We start from the raw sequence: 26,841 nt of genomic DNA on the forward strand, positions 1-26,841 counted from the left end.
GACATATATAGACCGAGGTGACACTTCATTCTGTAGAGGAAAAGCATGCCAGCATTCCCTCACTTGGCAGATGCTTTTATCCAAAGTGACTTATAGTGCATTCAAGGCATACGTTTTATCAGTATGTAGGTTTCCTGGGAAACAAACCCTTGACCTCTGTGTTTCTAGTTACATCCTGAGTGACAGGAACACAGACAAATTAGCTCAAAATACTAAAAATGCATTTAAACAATAAGAGCTAACCTAATATAACACTGTGGAAAGGACTGTGTCTGGAAAAAAAAACTCCCATGTGTGCCTAAAGTAATCTGACATTTCTGTCAAATACACTTTAAATTCAACTATTGAACTTTCTCTGTTAAATAAATACAGCTTCCGATTTTTTTCTTAAATAAATAATACAACTAAAAATATTACTCATCTTTGTGTTATTCCAAGCCTCTGTCTTCTGTGGAACACAAAATATATTTTGAAGAACTTTTCAACCATTTTTGTCTGTACAATGACAGTCAGTGGGGTCTAAAACCCGTCAGATTTTCGTTTTTTGGGTGAATTATCAATGCAAGTAAATGATGTAGTGATTGCAAGGCTATCCATTAAACTGAAAGTTGTCCTCACCTATTAATGCAGAACATTTCTGGTGACCAAACTAGACAGAGTTGAGAGCATTGCCATTTCTGACAACATTAACTTGAAAGCTCCTTAAAGGTCAACACGGCATTTCACATTCTTCAAAGGCGAGGTTTCTAAAATGTTCACTACTAGCGACCTGTGTGTAAATGTTGTAAGGCTCTGATGATTTCATGCGTCAAAGTATTTGAGTGTTTGATCGCTCTAGGCTCCAGAAAAAACAATCTGCACACTGGTGATATGTTGAACAAAGACAATGGGTAAACAAAAGAAAACACATACGGAGCTAGAGAAAGGGGGAAAGGGAGTCAAGAGAAAGAGTGAAGCAGGAGCAGAGGAAAAGTGACTGCCAACCCCTGTTTTTACATTCTTTGTAGCCTTGTTGCATTTCCCCAAAAACCCTCCCCTGCAGACTGCCAGTAACACTTGTACCACATGCAGAAATAAGGCTAGCAAAGGGGAAATGAATTATTTATACAGGCCTGCCTTTCAGAATTAAAGTGAGCACCATGAGACTCCCCCAACTGAGCTGAAAGGGACAGAGGAGCTCAGAGCAAACACACTGTGAGCGACAAACACAGGTACACACACATAAACACACACCAAATTGATGCAAAACACAAAGGGAGTTGCATTTTTGATAGCTGACATTATTCAGGCCATTGAAGAAAAAAATGACAGGAACTGTTTATTTACCCAATGCTGTTGACTAATCACCTAACCTCTGAGACCGGTAAGGCTAGTTAATATGTTTTCTCTGTACTTAACTACTGGCAATTTAATACATTCTACTAAAATAACACAATCTGCATCCTACAATTAAACTGTACAACAGAAACAACTGGGTGGATGATTTTTTGGCTTAAGGTTCATATGTCATTTGTCTAAAAACAAATAAATATTTTACTCAAAAGTCAGCAATTTTGGAAATACTCATGTTGTGTTTTGCATCCAATGTATTTCCAAATGCATATACTTTTTCCTACAACAAATTTATGCCTACATCCCATCTTATTAGAAAACAGAACCGAGGTAAGTACTATTTCAGTAAATTAATTAGTTCTCTGGGGGGTGTAGACACATGCTTAGTGGAGGAAAACTTCCCAAAAAATGGCTGCAGAGTTGTTGGCATGTATTGCTAGAGAAATGTTCAAATGTTTAAAACAGTCTGGCTAAAGGTGAATAAATGATTACTTGGTCACTGAGTGCATTGCAGGAACCAGCTCTTATGGTCCATTAGAGAACATCACAGTCATTAATCTGAGCAAGCAAAGATGTCCCATGGGTAAGAATTTGTCTGGCACCTTGTGTGGCATTGGGGCACTCGCCTGCAGGCGAAAGAACCTTCTAGTCCACTCAGTTTATAGCAAAATGCAGCTTTTCTGACCACAGGCTACCACTGTAGATCTCTCTGGATCCTTAACCACTTAAACTTAGAAAAACAAACTATGAAAAAGCATTTCTTTACTCAACATTGACTCAAAAACAGACACTTGAACATACATATGACTTGCATGTTTTTGTGAAACCTCCGCACTGTTGTGTTTAATGTGCATCCAATCAATCAAATAATATACAGCTCTTTCTGATATGATGCATAAAATATTCCTCAGGGCATTGAAAATTAGCGATGCCATTCATCTCTCTCTGCCATCCACTTCATTGATATTCTTAGCAGTACATTTGGCATTAAAACCAGAAAGAGCATGACAGAGAGTAAAGGGAGGCAAAAGGGGCCAAGAATTGTCCCTCTCTAATGCCGGACGCCTCACTGGAGTTCTATAGTTTCTCTTCCCACATCCATGCAAAAAATATTTTTTTTTTAATTTCCTTGGCTATTGTGTTTTTAAACAAATTTCACCCCCAAATTTCTGCATTTTATGTTTTTGAGGACAACTTTTCAACATACACATTCTCATGTATGCCATATTTTTAATTCAAATCAAGAACAAATGAAACATTCCATGAAACAAATTAAACACAAAACTATATATATTAATATGGAATATGTCAAAGGAAAGAGAACAGATCAAATCTGAGGAATTTATTATTTTAAACATTTAATGTTAAATGTGGGCATCTTTAACTTGTGTTCCAAAACACAAATGTTAAATGATATCTTATCTCACACTAGTGTAATATTCTAATCATATGTGAGACCAAGCCTCGGGAAGGGATTATATGCCACACCTTGAAATCTAGGCCTAAGGACAGCAAACAGTTTAGTATCTGGCTTTTATCTCATTAAATATCGTAAACTGCCTTTAAACGCACAGAGCGAAGCAGAGCTGTGTGTAATGTATTTAGGAATTATGCTACAACCCGTTTCAACCCTCAGTTAGAAGACTCTGATAAATGGGAAAACCAAAATATAGCACACAAAATGGCTTTGGAGAATAATGGTGGCGTTAAACATGCAGTACCTACTGCTTATGTGTAACAGCTACCGCTGGCAAAAAAGTCATGGGGGATTTGGAGACTGTTGCCAAAGAAAGGAGGTTCAATCAATAACCAATCTGTTGAAGTTTTATTCTGTGACAACATTCTTAATTAAGAGCCACTGTGGGCATGTCTGCGAGGGGCTGAAAAACACAGACACCAATGGGCTTGATATTGGACAACCACTTTCCGGTGTTGAGCACAATGGAGAGTTATAGCTTGGTTTAAGGCAACAGAAATGAGAACTTCACGCTACCTAACTCACAGCGAATCATCTATGTAAGGGAACGCTAAATCACAAATGCTCTTGGGTGAAAACTGTAACCTGCCTTAATACATGTAAAGAAGCCCACTGGCTGGCTGGAAGAACACATCCCGCTTGGTGTGCAGAAGTGCCTGAGAGATATATAGATGCTTCATTATATGATGCCGATAATGTGAAGTGCCGCTGAGATGTTATTAATCAGCGAGGGCTGATGAGCTGCAAACACTCAGTCCTTGATTCAGTGATTGGATCCTTTATCATGAATCCCGCTCTTCACCTAAAACGAGGTGAAGGACATTATCACAATTTATTGAGTGCACTTAATTAGCTGGGAATGCAAAGAGAGAGAGAGATACTGTTCAGCTTTATGCTAAAATGCTTGTCTAAAGGTGTCTTCAAACACTTTCATGTCATTCTTCCAAACCTGCATGACTTTCTGTTTTTCATTGAACAAAAAAAAAAAAAAAAAAAAAAAAAAAAAATTAAAGGTTTAAAGTGACAACAACCACTATAATATTCATAAAAAGTAGTTTATCTGATGTCAAATCTGATGTAGTGTATACTGGTTGAAGTCAATTAGATTTTTGGGGAGTTTCTGGTCATTTTTTAGTGCGACAACTTTAGTCACTTTCACTTTCATAATATGGAAAAAAAGTGGCCAAAAACTCTTGAAAAATGATACAGGTTTGGAACAACATAAGGGTGAGTAAATGATCACAACATTTTTAATTCAACTTTACAACAAAATGGAATATCATATGGCATAAAAGAGTATTTACTTAATTAAAAAAATATATATAGTTTTTTACACTCAACATGAGTAATTGAATACTTGAAAAATATTAATTTCATAACAAAAATAGCATTTATGCATCCTTAGTGCAGAATTAGACTGCCAATGCATCTTTTTGTTGTGTACATTGCCTCTTCAGCTATTGTGCCCTGCAGTGAGAAGGCAACATAAGAGAAGTGATAATTAACAGAAATAAATCACAAAAGAACAAATCTCTTTACATCAGCACAAGAATCCTGCAATCAGATTTTCACATTTCTATTCAATGACTGCTGAACAAGCATGTGTCAGGTCTGAAACTGCACAACCTAAAACAATGCCGAGCTTCTGTTCCACCATGTGTTTTCCGAAAGCTTGAAAAATTTCTTGAGTTGTATCCCCAAGACAGACACAGCTTACTGTGCAAGCAGTGAAGGCAAGATATACAGCAAAAGCAACATCCACAACATTCACAACCCTAGCCATGTTAATGAAGTTTATTGAAAAAAAAAATCAACCCCCCCCCCCCCCCCCCACCAACATGAAAAAAATGCATTAATGAAGCGGTTTGACACAGATCTTACTGCAGCCCCAGGTTAAAACTGCACCTTGTGCTATTTTTAAATGTTTAAAAGCATCACTTTAATGCAATAGCTACATTTAGACCATGTCTATCTCAGAATACACGTTTTATTCTGTAGTCCTCAGATAAACATCCACTTTTGCTCCACATGCTGAAATGTTTAAGCCTTGGGAAAACCATGAAACTAGATTGATACACAACAGACACTAAGATGTAATTAGGGTAAAAGTAGGTGAAAACCTAAGAACTGAAACACTTCCACAATGCAAAAATAAGTAACTACCACTAATGAGACAAAATCAGGGCTAAAATTAAAAACAGAACAAAGCACTCTAACACATAACAACCAAATGAAAAAAATCAAAGGGGATGAATCTTTAACCAATGAACCTACATATTTCAAGATGTATTCCCATGTGACGATGAGTCACTGGTGAAGCACCTGGTTAGTGTAGTAAAATCAAAAAGAGACGTTCAAACTTAACGAACAACCACTGCAGTTTCCAAAAGCCTCCTTTTTCTTGACAGGATTGTGTTGTGTTTTGAAAGCACAATTCATCTGGTGAAACATTTCAGCACTGTGGCCTCATACCGGGACCGCCTCTGCAAAGACAGCTGGGTGAAACATCTTGAAAATAATTTTTTTTCAGCCACGAAGGTTGAGAACTTGAGATAGACAGGAATGACAAATCAGAGCATGGGTATTAAACCTCTTTGCTGTGCAAACGGCTAATTGAGCTTCTGCTTTGTCTGACAAGAGGAAATGTAATAGTGCTTGGATACTCAGAACCATATCTCAGCATAAGGAAAAACGGGCATGAAGAGATAAATGAGTTTCATTTCAAAAATTTAATTCCACTTGAATTCCACAGGTAAATGACCTGACCAAGTCAAGAGTATTGTACAAATCTGGTGCTTAAGATTCTCCCTGTTGTAAAGAGAGCTCAAAGTCGAGTATTTCAAAGTCATTACATCATCAACACAGCTGTGGATCATCAAAATCATTAGACAGGGTTGTGCAACTCCACCTGACAGCAAACAACAAGACAAGAGGTTATGTTTAATTAAATTCAATCACGAATAACAATAAGCTGATATAATGTCTTGCAAACTGGCCCCGTCGATGCATTGTGTGTTGCGCAGGCAATTTACTTTAAGATATTCATAACCTTTCTCAGAACCCACGCTATCCGTGGCTTCCATCTAGACCTTTTCATATATTCATTGTTTCCATAATGGTAATAATTTGGAGATAAACCTGCATGCAAATAACCCTAAGTTGCTTTGCTGTGCCAGGATTCAACAGAAAGCACTACTGCAGGCCCCAAAAGGCAGCCGCAGAGTGTCTCAGAAAAAAGCAGTGTGAGCTGTCAAGGGAATAATGACAGCAGCCATCTATGAATCACTGTGAGCACTGGATTCCTCAGCTCCACTTGTTTTTTCTTCTTCTCTTCTTTCCTTTGCGAAGGCAGAGACAACATCCAGCACTGAGCTGTCCCCAGCCAACCGCAGCACAACTTGAGCGATGGGCTATGAGCCGGGACTTCTGTTAAGAACCTCAAAGCTTTCAAGAAGAGAGGGCCTTTTGAAGGATAAACCACAGGATTAGATTAGTCCATCCTCTTGGGTTACAGAGCTGGGCATCTTCCCTTTTTTTAATCTGGACCCCCAAGAGGCCAGCCATATTGGCATTGAGGGGATGTCCATCTTCTTTTCAGTTTGGGCTTCAATAGAAAACCCCTGACAGGGAGATTAGGAGAGAGAAAATATGATTCATGGCAAGCTTTTAATGCTCAAGGTGAATTGCCCTGCAAAAAGTTCACCTCGATTGTGACTACAATACAGCAAGAGGACTAGAAGGGAGGTCAGGACACACTGAAAAGTAAAGCTGACCCCTGGGTGTTCTTTTTGGATTGTTTCTCAGACAATACCTTGGTGGGGGATTGCAGCTCTTTTTGAGCCAGAGTCGCTGTAAAATAATGGAAATACATGTTCTTTGTGAACGCTGGCAACAGGGTTACAGGCTAAGAAATGCATTTGGGGAAGTTTCTCTGAAAACTACTGCAGCGTATAAATATATTACAAACATACTGTAAGCAAAATCTAAATCATACTTGAGGGAAATGGGTTAGGGACTCTGCACATTTATCATCCTAAGAGTGGGAAAAAGGTAAAGTATTCTGCTAAATAATGATTAATGCAGATTGAATGCATTAGAGTGGCTTATTCGATGCAAATAAATAAATAATAAAAAAAATTAAATCTAGCCCTACATTTTTGTTGAGGTGGAAGAGCATGCACCCAGCTCAAGAAGAAATCTTCCTCTGAGCCTCTTTAATATTTGAAACCTCGGCAGACTACTGATGTATTGCACGACAGCCACTCTTAACTTTGTTAATTCAGCCGTGAGAGCACCTTCACCGTGTTTATTTATCTAGCCAAGCTCTACCTGAGGAGCTGCATGTCAAAAGCCATTAGGCTGACATCCCCTGAGCAAACCCTCCAAGCCAGTGAGAAAGCCCTGCTAACAGATATCCTTGAAATAAGGACTGAGCGATGTCAAGGAACTTCACAGAGAACCTATCAGGTCAAAACCTGTCAGTCTGTGAAAGTGTCTGGGATCGCTGCTCATCATGAATCTCTTGATTGACAAAAATACATCAAGATAATAGCTGAAATTCTTGATTCAGTTCATGCTAAGCTTCTGAAAAAAATACCATGATTTTTTTAGCTCCAGCTGCATGCATGGAGCATTATTATCAGGGGTGCACATATTTTTTTTTCAGCCTGGTTCTCATAAGAGAACCTGGAGATTTGGTTTGGTCCTCACAATGCATATAGCGTGACTTTAAGTATAACTATAAAAAATGAATTAATTAGTTATAATATTATTGCACTTTATTTATTTAGGTTTTTTTTAAATAAAAAAATAGTAAATAAACTAAATAATAGTGTGTGATAATATTATAAAAAATAAAAGGCAGTCCTAGTATTAAATACAAATACATTTATTTTATAGTAAACTTAAAAATAAAATGCTAATATTTACTACTACTTTGTTTGCGTCTTTATGAAGAATCGCTTTATGTATTCCCCAATTTTAAGTGGCTTTGGATAAAAGCGTCTAAAAATAATTAAATAAAAGCGTTTTCATCGTATTTAAACTTAAAATCAGCAGACTTTTATTTTGGCAGGTTGCCGGCAAGTAAGTATACGCGCTTCCGGATTTAGCACTGCTGCTGATTAAAGAGCGTCAGTGGATGAATGTCACAGTTTTGCATTGTGCTTTGAAAACGGCATGGCATAGCCTAGATTTATGCTTCCAGGTTGAAAATAAAACTTATATAGTACAGTTTGTGATCTAAAATGGTAATTGTGTATTAACAGCTGTCAACCATGTCTGTACGCAAATGCGCTGTTAGAACATATTTATATAATGCATTTTTTATTTTGGCCGCACATGCGGACCTTTGGACCACTTATGTGCACCCCTGATTATTATGTATTTTTCTGGCATCTCCACATTAAAAGGATTAAACTAAAGTGTTGCTAGTGTTATTATTAATTTAGAAAATGTTACGGTGCCAAGCTCTGACAGCATCAGCAAGAGTGAACAAATCCTGGCAAATATGATCACTACTTGCTTTTTCTCAACCCTGAGTAATTTCTAAGAGGATAAGAAGTGCTAAACCACACTCAGTCACAAATCTCTGATGAACGACACAAATTCTACAATCCACACAAAAATGTTACTTAGTCTACATCTTGTCATTTATAAATGTAATACCTTGCAAACACAAGAAAAGCCAATCTTCATCATCTGTGCCTTATAGCAATGATAATATATGGCCTGGGGTTTGAGCAGAGTATGGCAGGCCAATTTAAAGTTTATCTCTTAAAACTAAGTAGCACTTATTTTAATTATTAATAATTCTTTAGAGGCAAGTACATATTCAAACAGTGGCTAGTGACTAGAATTTACTATATCCTAGAGGTCAATTGTTTTAAGTGAGTATCCCAATAGTTCTGGTAATTGCAACTTTTGCTTTTGAAAAATTTATTTTTCCCACTCAACTAGTGTGTATTCAAATAGTTGCTGGGACTCAAATTTAACTAATAATTATTAAGGTACTCAAACATTTTAGTTAGCTACTTATTCTACTAGTTAGCTTCTAGTTAATTATTCAAATGCTTTACATATATTCCAGTTTTCCTATTAGCATATATTGCTTTAGTTACAATCCTGCTAATAAGAATGAATAAGCCATTCTGACTAGTCATGACAAATGTGACTAATAAACAAGCAAATTGTATCTAGCGAGAAATGTCACAGTAAATATCAAGATAATGTACCTATCATAAATATTTATTTAGACACTATAAGCATACTTAAGAAGTAACTAGTTCTTTACTAGTAACACACAGTATCAGCAACAATTGGACTAAGCAGAAATTAATACATTTACATTTAGTCATTTAGCAGAAAATATACATGAAACACAAATACAGATTCACTGGTCAAAAAAATGTAGCAAAGAAATAAAAGGCTAACTAACACGTGATGTAAAGTAACATATACCAGTTAGTTTTAACCACTAAATATTAAAAGAGCCTGCCATAGCGTACACTCACCTGGAGTTTGAACTGTTCCAGTAGACCGCGTGTCTGTCTGAGATGATCCGTTCGTCCGACCAGACGGAGACCCAACAAACTACCGTAAAAACCACCAGCGGCAACTCCATTTGAGTTGTTATATTAGTCCTCACCTCCAAACGAAAAATCACGGTGGCTTATTTCAGAGACACCTTTTCAAATACCTGCTTGCTTGAGTGAACGTATAAACGCAGCTTTGAACATCATAACAAGGCTTGTATAATCCAGGGCGATTTTCATTCCTTCCGAGCTAACCAACAGCATCACTTTCTATCGCGTACTTCATAAACTGCACGCATTTGATGTTCTTTTTAGGGGAAAATCCATTACAGTTGTTTTTTATGCTTCAAAAGGTCTCCAATCTGGTCCAAGGTCATTTTCTAGCGCTCTGTCAGAAATCCGTCCATCATCTAAACGCGGGACAGTGAGATGCGCGTCTCGAGCCTCCTACAGTGATGCTCCCCGTTTGCAGCGCTGCAACTTCCAGATACCTCTACCCCATGTGGTCTGCGCGAGAAACTCACATGAAACGCATCCCCGTCTGTAACGCACGCCTTTTTACACGCATCTTATGCGCACAAGTTATTTTAGTTGTTGGCGGTATCGTGTTGTTTCTGACTGGCTCCAGCTGAAAAGCAGCTATCCTACGTACATCTCACGCCGTTTGCACAAGACCTCTGTGTCCAGGAGGAACAAAGGCAATTTTGCCCCATTCTGCCTTAGACAGATATCTCTATCTATATCTTTTCGGATCTGATAAATGTTTAGCTTCGATCGCCAAAATCATATAAGCTTTCTAAGGCATCCAATTCGCGCACTACATCATAATTCATCTTGAATCTGATTCGTATGCGACAGTTATCATCTGCGGTGTACCTTCAGGAGGGGGCGGGGCCTGAACGAGTTCTCTTCAAACTCACTTCTGCAATTTACTTGGTCATCTCAAGACTATTCATTTGCGTCTTTAAATTGCTTTCTTGAGAATTTCATCAGTTATCAACTTGTGAACTAGTTATCAAAGTCATTAGGGACCATCAACTGATTATCAGCATTCTTCAAAATATCTTCAACGAAAGAAACATCTTGAAACAAAATGAGGGTGAGTAAATAATGAAAATTTTAATTTTTGGGCGAACTATCCCAGTCCCCTCGAATGTTTGAAGGAAAAACTTCTGCTTTATAATGAAATGCCTTGAAAGAATAAATGAACTACATTTCCCCTTTGCTTAATTACCTTACACATTTACTGAAATATCAAGCAGAAAATAGCATGGGAGGCAAATTATTTAAAGGGGTCATATGATGCCATTTAAATTTTTCCTTTGTCTTTGGAGTGTTAAAAGCTCTTGGTGCATAAAGTATATCCATAAAGTTGCAAAGACTAAAGTTTCAAATCCAAGGAGTTATTCTTTATAAAAGTTAAGACTCGTCCACACCCTCCTAAAATGGCTCATTCTAGCATGCTCTAACATCTCCACGTCACTATGTTGTCACCATCGCCAACATGTCCTATAGATGCTGTGTATCTCACTGTGAAAGTGAAGCTACTTTAAAGAGGATGATATCCGCTTTGTCATGAAAGTGAAACTACTTTGTTCGGCCTTCCAAAAAAGGACACGACTAGAAATCACGTTTATATCACATTTATAAGGTTTTATGTTTACATATCGTTGCTCAGGCTGTACAGGGCATCACTATATGTTAAGGGGCGTAACATTTCCATCACATGCTCAAGGTATTCGGCCAATCACAACACACTGGATAGCTGGCCAATCAGAGCACACCTCTCTTCTCATACCGATGAGCCTTGTAAAAATTAAATACATTTCAGAGGAGAATAGAGGAGAAACAATAATGTACAGTATGTTTTTTGACCTCAAACTGCATAAACATTTTTTACACCAAATAATGTTCTTTTTAGCAGCATCATATGACCCCTTTAAATAATTGAAAACCCAGAGTTGGTATAGGACCAGTAGAAAACTTTCTCAATAATATGGATTGGCACTTCTTTAAATGATCTGCTTTAACTGATCCAATAAAGAAATTATCTGAACTGTGAAAATGGTTGGCCCAATGCCCTATCAATTCTATAAATGCACCAAAACTACTGGGGCCAGTTTCAGAAAGGAGATTAAGTGAAAACTCTGAGTATGTTAACCCTGAAATGATGGAAACTCTGGTTTTTCGGTTTTAGAATGCACTGTAAAATCTAATAAGTTGGGCTTACTTAAAAAAAGCATGCAAACTGATTGCCTTGAAAAAACTAAGTAAAGTGAAATAGGAATATTATGTTGTACTGACAAATGCTTAGTTAGTATAGTTTACTTACACAAGAGTTCTAGTAACTAAAAAAGAACTGTAGGGGGTACTTGATCCTTTTATTTAGGTTTACTCATGACTTAGTATAGCTACTCACTGACTCCCATAATGCATTGCGCAGAATTAATTGTGCAGTTGCTTTGTTTTAAAGTTGTTGTTTTTATTTGCCAATTTTATTTGCTGTCTTATGTCAGCATTAGAACAACAAAAAGAGCAAATAAAATAGCTATTGTTACAATTAATGAAAATAAATAAAATTTAATTGTTACCATTGTTGTGATTCACGTGATGAATGTTTAAGTCTGTGTGTGACTTCAGCATATTACCACTCACTATTTAAGGATTATATAAAAAGCATATCAAGGTATTTATGAAAAATAAAATCTCAAAAAGGTCATTATTAAACACACACAAAGAAATGCTTTAATTAAAAAATAGGTCATTTTATAAAAGCAACCTATTTATTACTTTTCTTTGAAATCAAATAACTCTGATTTCATGATGCATTTCTCCATTGATAGAGAGAAAGTTACAGTAACATAAATGAAGTTTCAATTGCCCAACCAAAGGGAACGCTAAACACTATAATGGTGAGCTAATAAAAAAAAAACGGCAATTAGCAACATATTAGTGCACTGCTGACTCTCACTGGTTTATTAATGTCATTGGTTCCTTTGTGGCTACTTGAATATTTTAAGTAAGTGTCACTCAAAACAGTAAGTAAATTGTTTTATTTGCCTTGAAAGTTGCTGAAACTAGTAAGTATAACGACTAGGTTACTAGGTAGAAACCTAGTAAGTATAACGACTAAGTAAAGATACCTAAGTATAACGACTAAGTAAAGATAACTAATTAAATCTAAGTAAGGTAAACTATTGGATTTTACAGTGTGGGAGGTTTGTCAAACCTGAGAAAGCGAGATAAGTCAAGCCCGTTTCTGAATACAAGTTACCTCTCTTTCAGAGTCAGTTATCATGGTAACATACTCTTATGAACCTAACCTGGTTCGTGGAAGGTTTTCTTTGGTAAACCCAGATATTATTTCGGTCTCCTCCCCCTTTTAAAAGCACACGGTATGTTTAAATTCTTCATTCATTCATTGCAAAAATGCTTTTCTTACAATTTGTTTTCCTCTTATTTCTAGTACATCTTAAATCAAGATGGATTTGCTATATGAGAAAATGATATAAAATATTTAGTCTTGTTTCCTGGTGGGATCTAAATTAAGTGCATTTTACTTGAGTAAAACCATATCCCAGTGTGGTAATGAGAAAATAATCTTAATGCAAATGGAACACAAGATTATTCAGAGCGTGTATTACTAAAGTCCAATCTACTGTAGCTCCGCCCTGCAATGTCACACAAGGTTAAATATGACGCGTGTGAATAACATCATCAGTGTTGTAGGCAGTACACAGTTGGGGTTCGACTTCAAATTCTGCAGAGCTCGTTCTTCTCAGTTTTCCCATCACATTAGAATTTATTTTCAATAAAAATTAAGAAAATGTTCTAGAAGTTTATGTAAAGTGCCTAACAAGTGTTTAAGAATTATAAAACTATTTAGTTTTAATAAATATAATGAACAATTCGTTATTGCATTCTGTAGAGTATGTACAATACTGAGGTGCAAACAGGCCTAGTATGTATGGGCCAGTATAGAGTATAAATAGTATCAAATAATTATTTATACTCCCATTACAAAGAACTGCTGCTTTTACATGGTAAATAATATATCAGGATTTTCACTAAGTGTAAATAGCATTTGCATTTAGCCTACTGTAAATAGGATCTATCGCGAAGTATGTTAATTCCACTTTACTTAACCTTTTGGCAGAAAAAGCACTTAAATTATTATTTTATAAACATTTTTTGCCCGGGATATATATCGATTGATCATGGCTTTTCATAGTCGTGGTGAACGCACTAAACTCAAATTTCAGCTGTTCTGAACCCGAGAAAAAGTTTCCCATCTCAGAGTAAGTCAACTCAGAGTTCAAGTTTTAACTCAGAGTTGCTTGAACCTCCTCATTGAAATGGGTCTTATTGTAAGTCGGTGACATTTAGGTTCTCAGTATAGGTTACCACAATTTAAAAAAAAAAAAAACATATATTTATATACATATACACATATATTTGACACTCTCAGGGTTCTGTCTGTTACCATCCTGATGCCTCAATGATCCTAATCTGAATTTATTTATTTGGATATGAAATACATTTGCATATTTCATGTAAATCATTTTGATCGCAGGGTATGCCTCTGGTGCACATCCAAGGGTTCTGACCCTGAGAAAAGCAGGCATTACTTTTAGAAAATGAGAAAGAGATGGGGGAATAGATAGACAGATGGCAATAAAAAGTGATTTCTGAAAGAAATAAGCAAGAATACTGAAAGAAAACAAAGCCAAAGTCAGACTTAAGAACCCAAGCAAGCAAATCTAGTCCAGTGATCATAAAAGTGACTAGATTTATGCTAGGTTTTAAGTCATCTCCGATTTGGTGTAGATTTATGCATTGAATGTAGGCTAAATATAACTCAACATAGTCCAAGCCTATGATCTCCCCTTTCCTTCAACAAATCCAAATCTCCATCCATAATTTTACACTTTCCACCTGAACTAGGTATGTCATTACTTCATATTTTTTCTAATGACTCTTATTGACTGACAAACATATTAATTTTGTTGTCAGCAAGCGAACCTTAAATACACAAACACGTTGCACACTGTGATATAGTCCTGACAAAAGGTATATAGACATTGAGCTGGGCTTTTTTTTTTTTTTAAATGCTACATCCCACCTAAATGTAATTGTATTACTTAACCAGGTGACATTTAACATAGTGCTTGTCTAATAACTTAAAACATTTTATAAGCTCCTCTTTAAATGAAAAAAAAAAGACACTTAGAAACTAATTTTTCATAAGTACCAAAACCTACTGAAATGTAGGAATGACCCAGTTATTAATCTTAAGGTAGAGTGCCACCTGCTGTTCGAGAAACACCAAAGAACATTAATATGGTGTTCTTTCATATTATGTAAAATAAAAAAAATGCATATGGCTCCTACTTAATGCACCCAAATATGAAGTCATAATGTTAATAAAAAGGTATAGAAACACACAATGGCAGATAAAACAAAAAACATTTAAATTAGCAATTCAGTATTATGTAAAAAAAATATATTTAAAATCATATTACAGACTAAACAGCAGATTGTATCGCCATTTTCAAAAGGAGGTCGTCTATGGAATATCACAATCCTAAAAATTATTTTCAGCAATGTGAATTCAAAAATCCCACATCAAAACTAAATTCATACACTGATTTCTCATCCGATATCCTAATAGCAAACAGATTGAGAGAAACAAGTTAGTGAAACCAATGAATCATTAGAGGTCTCTCTCAAATGTAGGAAGGTTGATAAGAGAGACTGCTAACAACATGAATGAAAGCACATACAGATGCAGAAAGTGAAAAAGTCAAGAGGTTTAAAAACTTCAGAAATCAGAGACAAAAGGATAAAATTAAGAAAAAAAGATTTATTGAAGACAGAAAAAGTATGAGCATCTTTATCAAAAGAAGGTTAAGCTTTCAAGAGGGCAATTGCATGTTCAGACACAATGCGTTGGAATCTCTTTTAATATTGTGTAATAAAAAGGAAGGCTCTACAATGAGCTGAATGTGTGCTACTACCTTATCAAAATATACATGCTTGCCACAGAAATGCTGATTTTCAATTGCTTGTACAAAACAAATTATATACAGTAGCCCTCGCCCACTCAACATTACATTCATACTGGGAAAAACAAGGAAGAATAACTAATGCAACAAAGGAGTTCTGTTGCTACTTTAAGACTTTTGTTTGGTTCTGTTCTCTGATAACAGAAATAATAATTTGATACATACTTTAGGCCAAAAAAGCCCCACAACGTCTTCTCTAATTTGTAATATTTTCTTTAAGATCTTTTGTTGCTGCTTGTAAACAAAAGGCAGTAATCTACACATAGGCAATCCCTGCCCAGGGAATTCAAAGCGGTTGAAAAAAAAAATCTGAATTTTCACTGCACAGTAAAGATACACCTCTATATCAAAAACTGGCTGGAAGAACATAGAAGATGCTTTGGTCCATCATGCTACTCTTCAGAAAAAATAAAATAAAATTCCCACACAAAAAGCTCGATACTTGTCAGGAACGCCACTTTTCTGCTAAATTGCAAAGGATAAAATAAACTGAGAATTTCCCCCAAGTACAAGCTGAAAAGTAAAAGGGAATGTCGGTGCATCAAGACTCATGACAATCAACATGAAATGGATGCATCAGAAAGACCACAGCCTAAACAATCCCCCCCACACACAAAGAAGTGCTAAAAACAGTCTGAAGTCTTGTCACAGGTGTCTCGGTTCACACACACGTCACACAGGAGCTTAAGACTCTGTAATGCTAATATTCTTTAACACAAAAAGGCAAGTGACAAAAAGAGACCCGGTAGTAGCTTGAGCTCTGGAAGGTCCAAATGCACACACTGACAAGTTCATTTAAACTCTTTTGAACTTGACTTCCTTCGCCACAAGCAACATAACCAAAAAATATGTAAAAAAAAAAATTATAAAATCATAGGTGGCAAAACTCTGGTTTGGCTTCAAACGGTTTCATAACTGACGAAACCCTTAAGCAACAGGAGGAAAAAAAAAAAAAAAAAAAGTCCCACTCCCAATTAAATGTAGAATATGATGGTCTAGGCACAGAGAGTGCAGTAGGCCAATGCCCAAATAGATGATGATACAGTATACAAATGTGTGCGACTTAATATGGAATGAGCTATAGAATCTTACAAACGCTACATAAAGCAGCAGAACCACAAATATAGAATAACTATATGCAAAATAAGCTGTGACCGTTAGGTACAAAACCAAAGCCTGTAAAGAACTCTGAACTATGATCTGCCTTTCACAGGAAAACAATTTGCGCTTTCACTAACCAAATCACAAGGAGCACCTGGGAACACCAGGCAGGTTTTCTTTTGTATGTTTGGAGGTTAATGGTTCCTGCAAAGCAGCCAAAAACATCCAAGACATTACTAAGGCCATTTAGAATCTACACTCCAAGCACCATGTAAGGCACAGCTGCTTTTTTTGAAAGGCAAATAGGGAATAGCTTTGAAAAAGTTAATTATAGGTTCAATAAACAAAACAAGGCTTTGCGTGTGCAACCTGAAAGTGTGCGGCTTTCCGCAGAGGCACAAGTGTAAACTACGCAGCATCTATGATCCGAAACCGATGTGTGCCAATGATTAACTAAATCATGAGACAAACCGTCTGAGAAAAGGTACTATTAAAACCCAAGTGACATTGGGTTCAGTTCCTCTGGTCTACTGGTTCAAATTGGAATTACAAATAGACATGTGTGAATGTAGATATAATAAAAGGAATGAGGAAGTGTGTGTTGTGGAAAATATTTGTCCACAGTGACATAAATTGTGGAAGGCTTAAAAGTTTGGTCTAAAGTGACAGTCCTTTCACCTCCTCTAAAATAAACCAGCCTCAATTAGATGGTGGACTTGGAGAAAGACACTCTGAGGTGATGGTTCTCTCCTAGGTCATGATTGTGAAATTTGATCAGCGACTCGATTGCTTCCTCCACAGAGCCCAACTGGATGAGAGCCATTTTTCTGTCTTTCCTGGAAAAAAAATTAAATTAATAACTTTGCAAGACATCCAGGAAACACCATGACTACATCTGTAGAACTCAAACTTGTAGAATGTCTTACTGGAAAAACTTAAAGGCCTTAACAACAGCTCCTGAAGTTAGAAACAAGCCTCTGAGATGATCCTCAGTGACGGAAGGTCTGCAAAGAGAAGACTTGCGTTAAATAAGACACTGCTTAAGACTGCCAAACAGATCGGCCTAAATTTAGTGGACTCACGGTATATTGGAAAGATGGAGAGTAGAGGAAGGGGGGAAGATGTTGGAATAGTTCTTGGAGCCTGGCTTTTTGAAGCGGTGAAGAGGAGAGTTGCTGTAGTCCTTGGTGAGCCCCTGATCCTCATGGCCTTCACGTGGCAGCTGCACAGTGGTGTGTTTGGAAAGAGTGACCCGCAAAGCCTTCCCATACAGCTTCTGCCCATTCAAGTGGCTCATGGCTAATAAGGACATGATAGGTTAGGGTTGCAGAATCAAGCTCCATTGAAAAATTCAAGTTACTAAGAATTTAAATATGAAGAGCATAAATACCTAGCTGGGCTTGGGTTCCATCAGACATCTGCACCAAAGCATTCTCTTTCTTGTTGAACAGGATCTTCACTCTCATGACGTCACCATACACACCTACCAAAATATAATGATAGCTTCATAAGGACATGTTTACTTTATGAACAAACAACTGATTACAAACAAAGACTAATTTTCACTTTAGTACCTAGATAATCAATTATTTTTACAGCCAAGGCAGGCATACATTACTGTTGATAAAAGACACTACATTTCTACTTTGGCCCATCTCTACTGGGCCTGGCTTTTTACCTTTACAAAATTATATTAAAACAAACACAGATTGCCAAAAGTCTGCAACAAAAGACTTTAAAATTGGACTCTGGACTTATCCTTGGCTCACTTACTGTTATGTCTCCAAACTAAGCAACTAATATGAACATGGTATAAAATGGTATATAACTGTTGGCAATAGATATTTAGCATCTGCCAAATGAAGGAGCCTAAAAAGCTGCAGCTAATATGCAATTTTCTCTAAAACCCCACACTTCACACATACAAACAAAAGTATACATCTTAGATGAAGTTAAATATGAAACAAAAAGGGTAATAAAAAAGGAGATGCCAATGATAACATACCGAAAAGAATAAAGAGGCATTGGGGCGTAACGCTCTTAAGACAGCAGAGGAAGGCAGCGTAGGGAGGAAGGGACAGGAAAAGATCGGAGGCAGGACAGTGGAGGTTGAACATGTCCACAGCGAGGCAGTTCCACAGGAATGGCAAAAAACGGTGGTAGGATCATGAAGGTGGGTGATATTGTTCATGATGGAGAGGTGGGGGAAGGGTAGAGGTAAAGGGGGAGGATATCCAACAATGTAGTGGTGGTGGGTTGGGGGATGTTGTGTGTTGGTTGTACAACAGAAAAACAAATGGTGTATGAATCCAGTATTGGCATGAATTGGAAACCATATTGAGTAGGTAGGGAGTTTAAAATATTATTTAAAAAAATGGTGTAGTCAGTTGGCAAAATATTCCAGGTCAAAGTATTAAAATAATAAAAGGGGAGAGGGGAATGGGGAGGGAGAGAAAAAAGAAAAAGGAAGTAAAAAACAAGGTCAGTATACACAAAGAAAAATGTAGTGTTCCATTCAGCAGAACTTGCTAAATTAAACGCATCTCACTATAGGAACACTAAGGAAATAAAAAGAAAGGAGAGAAGATTAACAATGAAATACAGGAAAGATAGAGACTAAACATACTCATAGCTCTAAAGAAATACTAGAAATGAAATGTTTTAGATGGCTTCAGTCAAGAGTCAACAAACATCTTGAATTATAAGGTTCTACCTGCATTCTGAGCAGTTTCAAGATCTTGAACTTCAAAGATTTTTGCATTTCATACAGTGTTATGGGAAACAAGTCTCAAAAAAAAAGAACACATGTACACAACTTAAAAACAAGAACAAACAACAAGTAAATAAACTGTCTCAGAATAAGAACAAATAAAAAAAATTGACAAATGGCAGCTAGAACCTTATAATTCCAAATAATTCCATAATAGGAAATGAGCCTCCACACACACGCAGTACATTATTTGAAGAACTACAGAAATAAGTAATTTGTTTATCACTAGATGCCATCTAATTATATTATTTCCTACAGACTTTTTTTTTTTTTTTTTTAAATCAACTTTTACAGTTCCTTTAACCAAAATCACATCTGACTTGCTAAAACAACAAAAGCTAACATACGAACAACTAAGTGAAACTAAAAAGAACTAACCTCAGGGTTAAGGTTGCTGACCAGCATGACACTGTTTCCCCCAGGGTTATAACCCGAAAGACTCAGGCGTCCTGCAGCAGCCGCTGCAGCAGCGGCCGCCGCAGCACCAGGGACACCAAGCGACGCGAAAGCCCCAGCAGACATACCCTGCAGAGACAGACCTGTGGGAGAGACAGCCGTCACTATCTGTGACTGAGAACTGTGTCACTGCTGTTCAAAGAGCAACATTAAGTGCTGTTCCTGACCTGCTGCCTGCTGAATGGCAAACGTTTGTGGAAAACCATGAGCCCCAGCATATGGTGATGCAGAGATGATACCAGGAGCATCTGAGATAGGAAAAATGCAGTTTGTGATTTTGTTAAAAATTTTATACAGTAATAAAGTACTAAATCAAGTTTTACTCATGGCAGCTGCAGCCATCGTCTGTGCATTGAAGGAGGGTTGACTGTCTCCTGTAGGCAAGTCAGGGCGAGTGTAGTCCCTGCTCTTATCGTTGTTGTACTTAACATTCAAGCTGGTGAGCTTCGAGAAACTGATGCGAAGGGTACAGCAGGCATTGTAGATGTTCTGTCCATCTAAAGACTGTTGTATGTTAAGCCAAACGATTAGAGTTCAGATGGGATTTAGTGGTCCATTCATCCATTAACATATTGATCCACTGTGCCACTCACCAGTTTTGAATGCTGAGCAGTCATTGCATCTGAGTACTGAACCAGTGCTTGGAACTGGTTGTTTTTGGTAAAGGTTATAATCTTCAAAACTGTGCCAAACTTTGAGAAGATCTTAGTACGGAAGATTAAACATATTAATAATGATAATATTTATCGCTTTAAAGGCCTGGAAATAAATCAGCATTCTGGAGAGCATTTTCCCCCTCAATTTATTTTGAAGGACAGTTAGTACCTGGTGAAGGACATCAAGAGTAACTGGATAGAAGAGGTTTTCAACAATGACTCTCAGCACAGGGCTCTGACTTCCCATGCCTGCTCCATCCACAGTGCTCAAAGGCATGCTTCCTGTCTGGACCGCATTAACCGCCTGCAGTGCTGCTTGTGCTCTCTATGAGAATTGAGGGGGCAGAGCACAAGTACACATTATCAGTTGTTAAAGAGTCAATTATATTGAATAATTGCCCTTGATTGAATGCCTAATGTGATGTAATGTGTACTCACAACTTGGTTGGGTGAGTTGTCAGTCTTTAGCTCCTTGTGGTTGGAATACTGCATGTAGATTGGGTGGTTGCGGATGACAGGAGTGACAGAGGAGTAGTAGCTGACCATGGTCTGTGCTGACTCCTCAGTGTTCATCTCCAGGAAAGCCTGTAAGGGAGATAACACAATGTTGTACGTCAAAGCAGGGTAATCATATTTTGAGAGAAATTAAAAGGAAAAAGCAATTTTTACCTGGTTCTTTCCTTTCAGCATCAGGAGGTTTGTCACTTTGCCAAAGGGAAGCCCCAAAGAAATGACCTCTGCCTCGTTTATGTCATTTGGCAGTTTGCGTACATGAATGACTCGTGAAGGAATGCCTGGGCTCCTGATGTCACCTTTGAACTTCTTGCTGTCATTACCATTTGCTGACAGAAAGGATCTCAATTTTATTTCGTTCTCAAAAATGTCAATACATATTAAAAAGTCTGGTGTCAGCTGCTCATACATGTTTTTCAGGATTCATTAGCCGCGTTTCCACTGTCGGGCTAAAAGCGTGTTAGTGCGTGCCAGGGCCAGTCGCGTTTCCACTGTCACTTTCGGGGCTTGATCGTACCGGATCTTTTTGGCCTGACGAAAACCTTGGGCCAAAGCGGGCCAGCTGGGGCTAGAGGGGTGGTTATGAACAAAGGCGGAGTTTCACCATGCCTGGAGAGCGTCAGCACCGCAGATCATTTCATAAAGCTAACAGTTATAACACCAGCTTTAAAAACTTTTTAAAATAACTTGAGCTCAAAACTCACTTAAAGTCAGCAGAGAGTGTTTGAAATAATGTGATCCGATGTGGATTATAATCACCATAAAAAGGCAGAAATAATTATAAGCGATGCAAAAGACTGCATGCTACGTATTAAAGTTACCATAGTAAATGTGAAATCAGACATCAGCTTCTTATTCTCTATCACAATAGTGTATTCATTTATCGTATTTTCCGGACTATAAGTCGCACTTTTTTTTTTTCAGTTTGGCTGGTCCTGCGACTTATAGTCAGGTGTGACTTATCAAAATCAATTTGACATGAACCAAGAGAAAACATTACCATCTACAGCAGAGAGAGGGCACTCTATGCTGCTCAGTGCTCCTGTAGCCTACATTGAGCAGCATAGAGCACCCTCTCGCGGCTGTAGAAGGTAATGTTTTCTTTTGTTTCCAAATCGATGCGACTTATAGTCCAGTGCGACTTGTGTTTTTTTTCCCTCGTCATGACAGATTTTTGGACTGATGCAACTGATGATACTTCGGTGCAACTTATAGTCTGAAAAATAAGGTAGTAACATTTTATCTGTCGTAAGTCTTGTCTCGAGAGTTTAACTCCACGTAGCCCGTCTCATAAAAATATAATAATTGTTTTTTGTTCGGGAGCTTTTATAAAAATAGAGAAATTATCATTCATTCTAAATGTGATGTATGGGACTACAAATAAACAGACGTGACTGAATAAGCAGGTTATTTTCATAATGCTTCAGCGTTAAATAAATAAATAGAAATACATTCATTTCTGTGAAACATTTTCAAGCCTGATAAATTAATTCATTATGCTCAATGCATCACTTATAGTAAAACATGGATGCTTTTGAACTTAAATATTTAACAAAGCATGCAAACAAACAGCCACTGTTATCATGTTCGTTTTGTGATCGTGCATGTTCCAGTGATATATTTCTTATTAGTTTTCTGATAACTTCTTTGTTGGTGAAATGATGGGGTTGCATGACGTTGTTCCTGAGAGGTGTGTAAAGGGCGGGTTTTAGTGAAGCACAGCGGAGCTTCAGGCACGAATGTGGAAACGCAGCGCTATTTTGGCCTCGTGCTACTGGCCCGAGGCTATTCCACCCCCCCCCCCCCCCCCCTCCGGTCATTTTAAGCCCTGGCTTGAAAAAAAGTGGAAAAGCGGCTATTGATGACCAAAGTTCAAACAAATAGCATTTGTTTGAAATCTGTTTGATCCACTTAAAGTCATAAATGCCTACCTGCTCCAGAGCTCATTATATAAGGTCCGTTAGCTATGCAAGAGGAAAAGAGTTCGTCAGATCCCCTCTGAAAGGACAAGGGAAGTGGTTTAAGCAGGACACACTTACAGGATTAACAGGACACTCAAACCTTAAAACAGAAGAACCTAAACACACAGCAATTCCAAGATGTAAACCATCTACAGTAGTGTATGAAAAAAAGGGGTTTCAAGGGTTTAATTATCATCTGACACAGAACTATAGAAACTCATGCGACAAAGAATAGCATCTGCCTAACTATCATCGGATTACACAATCATTAAGATGACGCAATTGGAAACCATTTCCAAAGTGACAAAGATCAAACAATATTCATTGCCTAATGGTTACAACTACAATATCTCTTGGCCCAGGCATCTACACATAAGAGAGCACTACACAGTTTACTGCTGGTAAAAGCAGAACAAAGAAAAACAAACGCAAACAGAGGCAGCTGTGTCCTGCATTACACTAACACAGTCTCTCACTCAAGGCCAAGCTGGAGCCACTTGGCTGGCCAATGGAGCAATGAGCAAATCATTCAGCATCACTCTCTTAATAAACCACTTCAAATGACAAGTCTCAGCTGAAGTGGTCACATGCGCTGGATAAGCCAAAGCCTTTACACCATCACCACAATGCGCGTTCTGTTCCTGCCCAAAGGAAAGTATTGTTACCAAAAGCTGAACGCCTGGTCCTCGGGCTGATTTTCCACCCACAGTCTACTACAAACAGCTCAAGGGCACTTTACCACACCCTGGATAAAGTTTACCTTACATACAGCCCTAAGGCTCAATAAGCAGCCTACAGCAGAAACAGTCAATATTATCGTGCTGAAAAAAATAAAAATAAAATAAAGGTTGAATATTACATTCCTCCCAGCTAAAACCTGTAGGAGTCAGGTTTCAACATCACTTTCACAGAGCAGTTATGACAGGAAACCCTTCTTTGGTTGAACCATCCATTGTTTTCGAGTGAACCATCCACCCAACTCCAGCATTTCCTTCCTCTATTTTTAACTGCGGGGCATTGCAGATTGAGCACTCACTTAGGACAGAAAAAAAAAAAAAAAAAAAAGCCGAGAACCATGACTCCCACACTGGTCTCTAGGAGCTCAAGACTTGCAGGTGCCAACATGTTTACATCCATTGACAAAGTGCAAGCCTCCTGGGTGAGAGCACAGTCTGTGTTAAATAAGGGGGTCAGGGAGACAGGAATGCAACCACAGCATTCCAGCCACAGTAATTAGTGCTCAGACTCCAACAGGGCTGAGATTCAATCGACTACAGCTCTACTCCGCCTTGCATGTGTGAAAGACATCAGGGGAAACAACAGCAGGCAGTCTCGATGCACAAACACATGCAAGTAAGTTTGTGTGGAAAAACAATATTGTAAACAAACTGTATGGAGCAAAATCACTTGTTGCAAAATATAACAAGGAGAAACTAAATTCCCCAGGTTACAATTTATTAATTGTGTACACAATTACAAGACTTTAGTGTAGGCTACTTTTCACTTTTGGGTCATTATCACCGTGAATGTTTAAACGGCAGGTGACCTTTGACTAGAATTACAGTCGCAGGATCAAATGCAGACGAGACAAGAACTTAGAGCAGTTCCCTCTGTCTCAGCAATTTAGAAAAGTAGGAGGAATGTACAACCTCTAAAACCAGATATACAACCTTAACTGGTATTGTTACTGAACATCCGCAACAAACATATGAACAACAAATGTGATTTAAAAAAAATAAAATGACATACCTTTGTGCCGACTGTTATATCATGGACACTGCTACAAAAGAGAAAGAAAATAATAATAATAAAATAATCAATATTAGAAAATACACAAGTCTAGACGCTCAACCACAATTGATGGCAATGTAGCAAAATAAAGGGCTATGCAGTATTTAAAGTTGCAATGTAATAGAAGCAGGGACAATCGGTTTTCTTCCGTATTGTGGCACAAACTTGAGTGAAATGGACTACCAAATAAAGTAGGGTGGACACTTGGTTTTACCCATCAGGTGAGATAGTGAGAAGTGCGGTAAATAACTTGAGAAGTTTGTCATTTCTTTGCAAAACTAACTAACGATTTGAATAAATTGGTGAATTTTCATTTTACGCTTACTTCGCATGCACACTAAAAGTTACCAAATCACTGGAGGTCACCCAAATCAGTGTGCATCGCTAACAAAAATCAGCAACTCACTGAAAACTTACGATATCTGTTCAACCTTATGCTGATAACCAGCAACAATGCAATGACCAGCAACGTGAGTGCAGACAGCGCTGTTTGATACAGCAACTTGCCATCCTTCAATGATCTCATCAGTGTGAACAGGGCTTAAGACCAATAGGTGCACTTATGGATGTAAATTGTCATGTACTAATGTAGATTTATTTTATCTTATATATTAGATTTATATTCACTAATAGAATACGAGCCCAGGAGGACCAACACATGGCTGTTATGGTTGCATTTTAAGGCTGCACCTTCTAAGCAGCAACCTGATACACAAGACAAACAGTAAAACAAAGCAGGCCTGTTAAGCCACTCTCTCTGCCAACGGTATACATCTTTCACACTTTTCTTTGAAACGTATCTTGAACTCTTCAGTTTAGATCAAATTAGGTTATAATGCAACAACCAGTCCATATTTATAGAAATGCAAAACTTACTCTATTTCAGTGACGTAACTGGATCCCAGAGGATACAAATCAGTGTCTAAACGGCTGCAGAAGACAAAAAACAAAAACAATGTGTTAAACCTGTACGTTTTTCTATCTTCCACTGAATACAAAAGGAGATGTTAGGCTCAATGACAGGTCTCGTCAACATTAACTTTCATTGTAGGCTGAAGGCTGTCAACACAACGTCTGTTTCAGTAAATAAATAAATTCATAATAGGTTTGATACATATCGAGTAACATGACGAAAATTACATTTTCTTAATTTTTTACCTAAATTTACAAAATCTTAGTTTTTTATGATTATACTTGCCTAACTTACATACACGTAAAAAACGTTACTGTTTAACACTTTAAATCAGAATTATTTCTGAACCACGGGTGACATTTTCTCCGCGTCATTATGCAAAACAGTTACTGTAATCGGACTTTCGTACGTTTATCAAACGTAAGTCACTTGGTAATGACTGAAAAATATTTAACATGCGTCGACGATACAAACGAGTAAAGCTAGAATAAAGTTGAACTGGCATCGGTTTAGCAAGCTAGCAGGTAATTAGCTAGCCACCCCAACAACAATGCGGAAACTGAGACACGTTGAGTTGTGAAATAGTGGCAGTTCTTTCGCTTATGCACATTACAAGCCACGTTTGATCCTTTCGCTTGCGAGTGAGGTTAAAAAAACATGTAGCTCTAGTTCGCTTGTTTCATCAAGCGGTCTCAACTAGACTACTTGCAACAGGTTGTTGGTTAGTTTGGTCCAACTTTTGGTCTCTTCCGGCTCGGAGACATTAAGAGCGGCAGAGACGACTCAAAAAAAAAATTCACCATTTTCTCTTCAATTTATGTAATTTAACCCACTTTAAACGTCCATAACGTATTAAGTCACAACTAAGTATAAAATATCCAAAGAAAAAAACGTGTTTAAGGGGTAACACATTTGGAATGAGGATGTTATCAACTTACCCGTCCATGGCACTAACAAAACTACAGGTTGTCGTAGACGGAGGTAGACCTGCTAGTATTTCTTATATCCTTACAAAATGGCGGAGGAGGGATTGGCGCTTTCTGATTAGTCAATCGACCCTGGAGCGCCAAGTGTGGGCGGGACTTCAAATGTTCTTCGACAACAGGATTGAATAGAAGGGCTGTCAATCTGGAAAGGCGGTCGAAAAAAGTTTGCGAAAACTTTTCCCGGTTGCCAGTGCCACCATGAGAAACGAAGTGGAGGAGTGAACTGTGCTTGAACCCGATATCAGCAACGACAAGGACGAGGCTGTTCAGTCAAAGATGAAAAGTTT

At 37.7% G+C, this 26,841-nt stretch overlaps 2 protein-coding genes across 3 annotated transcripts in view; both read right to left on the reverse strand.

The window, feature by feature from the left end:
• The window catches only part of LOC132154930 (ephrin-A2), a 51,636-nt gene extending 41,410 nt beyond the window's left edge, over positions 1–10,226 (reverse strand). Inside the window, exon 1 of one of the 2 annotated variants that reach the window (XM_059563661.1) lies at positions 9,322–10,226. In XM_059563661.1, coding sequence (XP_059419644.1) covers positions 9,322–9,431 — 110 coding nt within the window. In that variant the 5' untranslated portion in view covers positions 9,432–10,226. The remainder of the gene's footprint in view (positions 1–9,321) is intronic. The other variant, XM_059563662.1, reaches the window with a different exon arrangement.
• A 5,064-nt stretch (positions 10,227–15,290) lies between these two features.
• Positions 15,291–26,579, reverse strand: LOC132154931 (polypyrimidine tract-binding protein 1-like). The gene is made up of 16 exons (XM_059563663.1): positions 26,507–26,579; positions 25,532–25,585; positions 24,614–24,644; positions 22,835–22,901; positions 21,060–21,232; positions 20,829–20,975; positions 20,560–20,715; positions 20,328–20,438; positions 20,058–20,238; positions 19,902–19,982; positions 19,657–19,817; positions 18,514–18,547; positions 17,899–17,991; positions 17,591–17,807; positions 17,435–17,512; positions 15,291–17,344 (listed from the first exon to the last, which is right to left on the reverse strand). The coding sequence occupies exons 1-16, from the start codon at positions 26,512–26,514 to the stop codon at positions 17,212–17,214; spliced, it is 1,725 nt and encodes a 574-aa protein (XP_059419646.1). The 5' UTR covers positions 26,515–26,579; the 3' UTR covers positions 15,291–17,211.
• Between the last annotated feature and the right edge of the window lie 262 nt (positions 26,580–26,841).

This window comes from Carassius carassius, chromosome 12, assembly GCF_963082965.1.
Source record: "Carassius carassius chromosome 12, fCarCar2.1, whole genome shotgun sequence".
NCBI classification, from domain to species: Eukaryota; Metazoa; Chordata; class Actinopteri; order Cypriniformes; family Cyprinidae; genus Carassius; species Carassius carassius.